Here is a 10,194-nt window from a genome sequence, read left to right as displayed (position 1 = left end):
GACAAATTGAAGATACCCAGAACTCTATATACTCATGTTCTTACATACACAGTTTTAATCCATACAACAATGTTAAAAAATGGGAAACTAAACAAATTACAAAGACAAAGCGAGTTGGAGAAAATAAACTTCCAATTTTGGTGCCAATGATTTCAAAGTTCAAAAGTTAGTTGTACATCCCAGAATCCCCTTGTTGCTATACAATTTATACCAAATTCATGCATTCTCATGATCACAAAAGACCCTTGGGTTCTCTGACTATTCGACTTCCACATTTGAAAAATCCCTATTGGACATAGATATCGGAATAACAATACCAATCTGCTCAATCAATGTTAGGTATCGATATCAGAATAACAACTCCGATCATGAATTTTGACCTCCCCATCGGAATAACTTCTATCAGTGGGATAACCTTTTTATGCAACTTTGATAGAAGAAACTTATCTTGATGTTACTTATTTCGGTATAGTTATACCGATCGAGACAGTTGGAAGCTTATCGAAATAGCCTTGCGAAGTTGGCTAAACAGTATCTTGCAATCTCGATAGTGTAAATTATTCTGATGACAACCTTATTGGATTAGCTATTCCGATGACAACCACCACAATAATGCTTATCGGGCTAACTATCTCGATGCCAATGTTGTTACCTTATTGGAATAACTATTCAAAGTTAGCCAAACAAAATTTTGTAAATCAAATAGTATAAACTATCCTGATAACCACAATGATACCCTCATTGGTTTAACCTATCCTGATAACAGTAGTGACAATTTTTAACCCAATGACATCTTATCAGTATAACTTATCCCGATAATAGAAATGACAACATTTTGAGCAACTTTACAAATTTGAAAATCAGGACTCCAGTTTTATCAAACAAACCCAAAAACATGAAATAACATTACAAATGGTCTCAATAGACCTTATTGAATCAAAATAGACCTAACCCTAACTCCTAAGACTCGAAACCCCAAATTGACACATTGACAAAACCTTAGATGCTCTTGCACCACTCTCTCCTACCCAGCATTCGCTGGTATAGATGTATAATTGACATCTAAGCTCATATGAAACTTTGCAAACAATTATTTGCAGAAATAAAGTGGCAACTCATCCTTCTGTGGTGACATATGATGAGATGCCAACCATCTAGGATATATGAATGGTTCCACAAGTGGATCAATGCATTTGGTAATTAAATAGCTTCTAACCTTATGTTGTCTTAGACCCTGATAATGGGGAAAGATCGTAAGGACCTATGTGGAAGATACATCCATTTTCATGGTTTCCCATTTCACCATGCCATTCACACTACAAGAAAGGGAGGTATAGAAAGAATCAAAAAACATATCATCATAAGGATTATATGTCCGAATAGTGTCAATCATATATACCAACTCATCCATAATAGTCTATGCCTTTCCTTATTTGGTTGGGCAATGGTGGAATCTAATGTAGACTCGAGATGTTGTAGTGCACATTGTAGGGCCACAATGGTTTTGGCAAAAAGTCGAGCCTTGACATCACTATCACTGGACAAAATTCGACTAGACTGTCTAGATGTCTAGTCAGTGCGCTTGCGATGAACACTACTGTGTAGGAGAAAAAGTGACACTAAGCAAACATGCCCTAATCTCACTTTCAATCACACATTTGTGGAATACGAAAGAGCCTAGAGGTATCACACAATTGGCTACTTCTTTTTGTGGAAGAGAGAGCCACGGGCTACCTATTAGGATTTCTATTCCTTTGTTGTAATTGAAAGATAAAATGATGCAAGTTCAATTCCTAACCCAAAGTGCAAGTATGAACTAATAACAAGATTGCAGAATTGAACTTAAACAATGGAAAGCTGTAAACACAAGGACAAAACAAGAATTCAAATGCGTACCTGGAGTCAAAATATGAGTGAAAATGTTCGGGACGGGGGCGCGGGCGCCACTGTCCTGATTCTACCCCTGAAACTGCTCCGGAAACTGCTGTTTTTGCACTCTGGAAAAGTTGTCAAAAATGCTGAAAATGCTGTCTGTCAGGAGGACCAGGGCGCCCAGCGCCCCTATCCCAGGGACCAGGGTGCCCAGCGCCCCTGTCCTGGCAGGACCAAGGCACCCCACGCCCCTGTCCTGGTCTTTTGCTCTGAAATTTGGTGGGAAGGTCGGTCTCAGTCTACTTCTCCCGGATCTGCAATTTGCGGCATCGTCCGAGTCCCGAAACCTGCACTTATATCTGAAAAGGTGTTTGGGCGGCTATATAGGGTTTTGCCTTAGTCAAACCCCCGCTTTGGTGATTTCCACCTCCACGAATAGCCAAGTTGTATTGTAAAAGTAATGTGTGTGCAGACCTAGTGTGTGTGCAAGGTCCTAAAATGCAAGCAAGCAAACTAGAGCAACCTAGAAAGTAAACCCTAATTGCTTGTAAATGATAATGTAAATGCTCTAAATCAAGATGCAAAGTGATCTAAAGCATGAATAAAGGATATATTGAAGCTTATGCAAAGACATGAAAACAACATGAAATCATACCCAACCCTCAAGGGAGGAGTATGAGCCAATCTTCAGTCGGTAATCTCCTATTGCTCTTCAATGTCTTCCAAGCCCTAAGTGGATGGATGAAATTGATGAATGCTTGATGGATGGATGTTGAGTGTTGTTGAAGTCATCAAAGATCTGCCCTTTCGCTGCATAGAAGGTCCTTGAAAGCCAAAAATTCTGATCCTTTCAAATGAAGAAAGAGAGCTTTTATATATGAAACCCTAGGTCTTAATTTCGACTTTTGGCCGACCTAGAGATTGAATATCCCGCCAATTTCTTGGGGTTAAGCTTTATTTTATGATTGGATCGCGCTCCTAAAATTTTGGGAAAAATGTCCAGGACCATGTGCACTCTGGGCGCCATGGTCCCGACAACTTTTCACCAAATTTTCAGTGCCGTCAAATATGATGATTTTAGAGAGAATCCCAAAGTTACAGGTGATTTCGAGATGTTTTGACCCCCGAAATCAAGCCCCCAAGCTCAAAATAGGACTTAATTAGGGTTTTTGATTAAATGATGTATTGGAGGAATAAAATGAAAAGGGCACACTTTAATGAAAGGGCCCAACTTTATGATATAGGAGATGATAAAATAGAACCTTAGACCTAATTAATTTGATTAATTAAGTGCTAAAGGGGAAATGCAATGCAGAATACAAAATGCGCCAAGGCGGGTGCTAAACTAGGTGTGAAATTGTACCACCCTAGCGAGTGCGTACAATTTACGACGCTACAACTACCATCTAGTACATGATTAGCCATGTGGAAAAAATCTGTATGTGTAATTATAAAGTGAATAATTTTCAAAATAATTATTCAAAACTATTTTAAAATAATTCAAACTAATTTTGAAAACTATTTTAAACTAATTCAAACATATTTGAAAATCATACAATTGTAATTCAAAGTACAATTCGAAGTCCAAATGTTTAAGATATGGCCCTAGAAGCACAAAACTGAAGGCTGACTTTGGAGGTTTGGTACAAAAAATTGGTGCAGAATCTAATCAAACCACCTAAAAAATAAGATTGGCACTAAAACAAGCTTTTGTTTGCCCAATTTTGACTCTATATGATGAAGATATGGGCAAAAAACCACACACTTCATTTTAAAGACAAGGAAGCCAAAAATAGAGGAGGTTTGATAAATTTAAAAGTGACGCTAAATATAGGAAAATGCCAAGTTAAGAAAGGTCTACCAAAAATAGGGTGATGCACTACTGATGCAACAGAAAAGGTAAGTGTCTTTTTCTCTTTTTTATTTTTTTTAATCCCCTTTAAAAATGCACCCCTTTTGTTTTGACAAAAAAAATTGATAAGCTTTTTGCAGTAAAAAACTTGTGAGAAAAAAGTAGGGGTACTTGAGTTTTTTTTGTTTTCGCAACCAATGGGAATTTTGGCAATGCCCAAGCTTCATACAATTGTATAGGTTTCTGTACAAAGCACATAGACTTTTTGCATGTTCCTAGAATCATCTCAAGATCAACTTCAATCTTTCTCCTATAGTCAAAAAGTAATTACCTTGTCCATTCCATTACTCCAACCCATCTTCTCACCAAAGTCTCTCCATCATCACCCTACAATTTCTTCAAATATTAGCATTGGTTTCATTTGGGCACATTTTCCTTTTCTTCTCTATAAAAATCTTATCCTTATTTTCCTAAGATTTCCTTTGTCTATTAACTCAAGCTTAAGTGATAACGTAAGTTTTATAATAAGTTATAGTCTAGACTCAATTTTTATTGGAATAGATATCTTCAAGTTGATGAAAAAGCCCTAGTTGCCACCTTTGGACTTATTAAGCCACAAAAACTGTTCAAAAGAGGTATTTGTCTATTTAAAGATATTTGGGACTTTATTATCTTTCGATGGTATTCTTACAATTATCTTGAGATCACCTTTCTTTATTCTAAAGTCAAACAATTTATTACCCTCATCTATTCCCTTGTTACACCCCATCTTCTCTTCAAATTATCCACACCCTCGCCTAACAATTTCCTCAAATGTTACTATTGGCTTTCATCTAGACACTCTTCCTTTTTGCCCACTAAATAAATATACTTAACCTTTCTTCCTTAGCTATCCCTTTTCCCTTGACTTAGTGTTAATTTGTAGTATTCAAGTTTCCCAATATGTTTGTCGAAAGTCAACATTTCATGGGATATCTTCAAGTTGACAATAAGCCCTTAGTTATAGCTTTTCCTTCTTTGAGCTCTAAAATGTTCAAAAAACGTATAAATATTCAAGATGGAAGATATTTAAGATTTAACTACATTTTAATGGTGTTCATATAATCAACTCTTGAGATCACTTTCAATCTTTCTCCTCAATACAAACAAGTGGTCACGCCCTTGTTCCACCCATCTTGTCATCAAAATCTCCTTAACTTTGCCTTAACCTTTTTTTTTACAAATTGACAATGTCTTCACTTCTCCCTTTTCCTTCTCAAAAAATCTATTTATTATTGCTTTCTAGGTTTTCCACTGTCCCTTGACTCAAAGTTAAGTGTTTTAACAGAAAAAATTTAATTTAGTTAAAAGACACTTGTTTTCTGATCAAATAATTCCTACATTCTTCTAGAAATATATAACCTCAAACCAAAAGTATTATTCTTCTACTCATTATAAAAAAAGAGAAAAACAATTATGATAAGATCTCATAAATTATTTTAAATTCATAAATGAATAATTGTGTGAGATTTTGCCAAGATCAAGAGGCAATGGAAAGCACAAATAAGAGAGAACAAAATAGATGATAGAAATAAACTGTATTCTATCAAGATGAAAACTATGATCAACTGGATCATTAAGCATTACATACAATGAATATGAGCCTGCTTATATTGGCAAGGCTATATGGATATGTGAGCACACAAACATGACATGTGGCTCAATAAGAAACAAGGGTAGGTAGGAAATAGGTGTGGGTAGGTAGGAGAAACAATATAATATTCCACATGAGGTGGATCACCCACTGAATGTGGAGTGTAACAACAAGATCACACCATAAAAGGTGGAAATTCTCCTACACACACTATCCCAATGTGGCACAAACACCCAAGTGTCTCATACCCAAACTACTATGAAATGCATTTCCTAAGTAAACTTAAGTAAAGTGTAATAATATCCATGATGAATAATTATTTACACCAACAAATTGTATTCAACTAAAGTCCAAGAGAGCAATAAATTGCTATTTATTAGAAACCAGTTAATAATATTTACAAAAATGGATTACATAATAGGAAATAGGATGAAGGGAGGAAATAGCACTAGATGTTGTAGCTTACTAGATCTAGGATGCCAACACATTGCACTATTGTCCATATGATCTAGAATGTTGGAACACTTCTAGAAAATGTATTATTTAGGTTTGAGAATTCACTCAATTTTTTCAATTAGACATGTTAACACACCAATAATCTACCAAATAATAAAATTGATAAAGAAACACAATAAATATAAAGAATTATGTTGCATTTAGTGACGAAATATAAATGAACATGAATACAAAATCACTTGCAAACCTTCATGCACAATAGAGTCCTCTCACGATGCCTGCAAATACAAGAAAAAAAAAAAAAGGTTGTTTTGGATTGCCTTTAGCTCCGACCTAAGCTATGATGGTTATTCCACCTCCACAAAAAAGCAAATAAGAAAAAAGATAAAAGCATGCATGTTCTCTTATCATATGTACATATAGGAATTAAGAACAATAACAAAATAAAATAAATCTATGAATATCAACCTTAGTCTAGATGGAAGACAACCATTGTGTATGAATTTGATCAAGTATGTGGTGGTGTACTCTAAAGAAATTTTCCTCATAGATATTGGGAGATAGCAATATAAAATTTAAACAATATTATTCTAGTACAATAAGACAATACTACCTAAAGTAATAAGCTTTATGGAAATTTGAGAGATGTGCAACCCAAGTAAAGTTATCAGAGCTTCGATCAATTATGTTAAGTAAGAGAATGTAGTAAAAGAATTAGATTTTTTCATCATTTAATGGAGATTTCAATTGAGTTTCTCTAAAAGAGAAAGGAGATGAAAAAAATAATTACAAAGAGAGAATGAGAATTTTGATGGGCTGAATACATGAGCATCTAGTGCTATATTGTTTACAAGTGAGCATGTGTCAATAAATAGCTAAGAAGGAAACCAACATTTAAAGCTATAAAACTTTTCAAATGCTATTATGTCACATAGATGTTTGCATATTTCCCTCATTTCCTAAGGAATGTTTGCATATTTCCCTCATTCCCTAAGGAAACTCTTCAAGATTTCGCTTGTGTTCCTAGGAGAAAGGCAAGAATGATATTGTAGCCTAAAATCTAGGAAAACCTTAGTGAAAGGGAAATAGGCCAAAGTTCCAGATTAAGTGGACCCAGAACATCCTACAAGAATGTATGTTGAAAAAAAATTAAAATACAACATGAAATTGTGAGGGTATGCCATTTTCCATGTTACAAATGTTAATGTGGGTTTGGGTCTAAATTCAATAGCTGTAATTGGAATTCAATGCTTGTACCTAATATTCAAATGGTGACTTGGAATCTTCTCCACCTGAAAGTCCCCATTAGGAACAATTTTATATTTCTTTAAAGAAGACAATTATTTCAACATTTCTAGTGCAAATGTCTTTAAGCATCTTAAACATATGTTTATGGAATGTCCTTTCACTCAAAATCATTAGATTTCGTGGTTTCTCGCATCTCTATTACCTTCATAATCACCATTAGACAAAAAGATGTCTTGCTTGGTATTAGTACGGCCAGAAGATGGAGTGAGTAACAGTCATCAAATGCCTTGCTTGGTATTAGTACGGCCAGAAGATGGAGTGAGTAACAGTCATCAAATGCCTTGTCTAAATCTCACAGCGCTGTGTAAAGAGGGCCAATTGAAGGAGGCGCTGCACATTCTGCTTACTACTTATTCTCAAGACTACTCTACATGTAATCTTCAACTATTGCACACCTGCATTCTCAAGAACGCAATTTCACAGGGCAAAAATGTGCACTCTTTCATCTACTAAATGCACAACTTTTCAGAATAAGCTTATTAACATGTATGTCAAGTGCGGAAGTTTGGTTGATGCTCGTCAAGTGTTTGACTACCTGAAAGAACGAGACAGCGTGTCATGGAATACGATGATTGCAGCATACGGAAGCGGGAAGACATGGGTGTCCTCACGAGGCAGCCACACTGTTTCACCAAATGCAACGAATAGGCCTACAACCCAATCAAATCACATTTGTCAGCGTTATCACAGCCTGTGCCAAAACGGGAGTTTTGAACCAGGGTATGGATATCCATCAAAGCATAAAGAAAGGTGGATTTTTGTCAGATGTTGTAGTTGCAAGTGCCCTGGTAGACATGTATGCAAAATGTGGAAACATAGACAAGGCACGTGAACTGTTTGACATAATGCCTCAGAGAAATGTCATCTCATGGACTGCAATGATTGCAGGATATGCACAAAATGGATTTGTTGAAAAGGTTTTACAAACTTTCAAGCAAATGCGATTTCAAGGTGTAAAGCCAAACTCCACAACCTCTATACTTTCAGCGTGTGCCAAAATGGGAGCTTTCGAACAAGGTATTGGCATCCATTAAAGCATAATGGAAGGGGGATTTTTGTCAGATGTTGTAGTTGCCAGCGCCCTGGTAGACATGTATGCAAAGTGCGGAAGGATAGACAAGGCATCTGAACTGTTTGACAAAATGCTTCAACGAAATTTGTTCTCATGGACTGCAATGATCGTAGGATATGCACTAGATGGATTTTTTGAAAAGGCTCTAGAAATTTTTAAACAAATGCAACTGGCAGGTGTGAAGCCAAATTCCATAACCTTTGCAAGCATCATTCGAGCGTTTGGAAGGATGGGAGCTTTGGAACAAAGTATTGATATCCATCAAAGCATAATGAAAGGTGGACTTTTGTCAGATGCTGTAGTTGCAAATGCCCTGGTAGACATGTATGCAAAATGTGGAAACATAGACACGGCACGTGAACTGTTTGACAACATGCCTCAGAGAGATGTCATCTCATGGACTGCCATGATTGGAGGATATGTTCAAAATGGGTTTGTTGAAAAGGCTTTACAAACTTTCAAGCAAATGCGATTTGCAGGTGTAAAGCCAGACTTCTTAACCTTTCCTAGTATGTTTGACAACCTACCTCAAACAGATGTGATCGCATGGACTGCGATGTTTTCAGGATATGCAGAAAATGGATTTTACAAAGATGCGCTCAAATTCTTTGAATCAATGAAACACTCTGGAACACTTCCTAACGCTGTGAGCTTTGCCTCTGTTTTATTAATTTGCAGCAATGCAGGTTTAGTCGATGAGGGCCTTACATACTTCAACCACATGAATAACCATTACGGCATTACACCTACAGTTAATCATTATGTGTGCATGGTCGACCTTATTCCCCGTGCTGGCTATCTCGAAGAAACCCTAAATTTTATCATTAAGATGCCAGTTAAACCTGTGGTGCTTGTGTGGACGTGTTTTCTAGGTGCCTGTAGATCACATATGAATATAGGCTTAGGAGTATATACAGCGACTCTGCTTTTCGATCTGGATCCTAAAAAATCTCTGCCTTCTGTTCTTCTCTCTAAGATCTACGCAGAAGTGGGCTGGTGGGATGAGTGTCAAATGGTGAGGAGATTGATGAAAGATAGAGGAATTAAAAAGATCCCTGGATGTAGTTGGATTGAAGCCCATAAAACTATACATACTTTTTTCGCAGGAGACAGAGTACATCCAGACACATTAAATTTATGCAAAGTTGGAGAAACTGGTTCTGGAGATGAAGGCAGCAGGATATTTTCCAGATTTAAGACAGTCACTTGATGATGTGGAAGAGGAGAATTATTTCTCTCCCACCATAGTGGAAATAAACTGTTACAATTTATATATAATTATTTTGTATAGTTCTTTTGTTTGAATTAATTATATTCGTGTTAGGTTGAACATTTGAGATTAAATTACACATTCTAGATTAGATTATACCATTTTATATATGTACATGTAGATTTTGTTTCATTTATGATTATATATTTTTAATGTTGCTTCATGGTCTTTTGTTTGATTGATAGATATTAGATTTGTAAATTTACAGATTGTTGTAATTTCAATATGTTTGATTTTGATTGGAAATAAACTATTACAATTTATATATAAATAAGTAAAACAATTACAATTTTGTTATGTTGTGATTAGCAGATTTGTATGACCTGAAAAATATGCATCAATGAGGTTTATAGATTTATCTTAGAGTGAAGGGAATAATATTTGTATATATAAAAATAAAATCACAATTTATATTGTACTATGATCAGACATTCATGGTATTATAGAATTGTGCACGATGAGATATCTAAATTAACATTAATGAGATGTAGGTTTCAAGGTGGTTGTGAAAGACCTAGATAAAGTATTTCATAAGTATTTGGAGTGGCAATATATTTAAAATAAGAGGAATCTATAGGATTAAAAAGAATATCACAATTGTATTCATAATTCGGACAAATTCACTACTTTATTCACTTGTTGCAAACTAATAAATGGTAATAAAGGTTAAATTCTATTCAATAAGATATGAATTAAATAATTTTGTATTAGTTGCATACCTAGTGAAGACT

At 35.5% G+C, this 10,194-nt stretch overlaps 1 protein-coding gene across 1 annotated transcript; it reads left to right on the top strand.

Moving 5' to 3' along the window:
• Nucleotides 1-8,566: 8,566 nt before the first annotated feature.
• On the top strand, nt 8,567-9,403 carry LOC131076802 (pentatricopeptide repeat-containing protein At2g03880, mitochondrial). Its single transcript, XM_058014136.2, has one exon. It carries the CDS (start codon nt 8,567-8,569, stop codon nt 9,401-9,403), a length of 837 nt encoding a protein of 278 aa, XP_057870119.2.
• The last annotated feature ends 791 nt before the right edge of the window (nt 9,404-10,194 follow it).

Source organism: Cryptomeria japonica, chromosome 11 (genome assembly GCF_030272615.1).
Source record: "Cryptomeria japonica chromosome 11, Sugi_1.0, whole genome shotgun sequence".
Taxonomy (NCBI): Eukaryota; Viridiplantae; Streptophyta; class Pinopsida; order Cupressales; family Cupressaceae; genus Cryptomeria; species Cryptomeria japonica.
Note: the sequence above shows the minus strand (reverse complement) of the source record. Positions and strands in the feature narration are given on the sequence as shown.

Coding starts and splice junctions, on each gene's coding strand:
- LOC131076802 (XM_058014136.2), top strand. CDS start 8,567: ATGCCTCAGAGAGATGTCATCTCATGGACTGCCATGATTGGAGGATAT.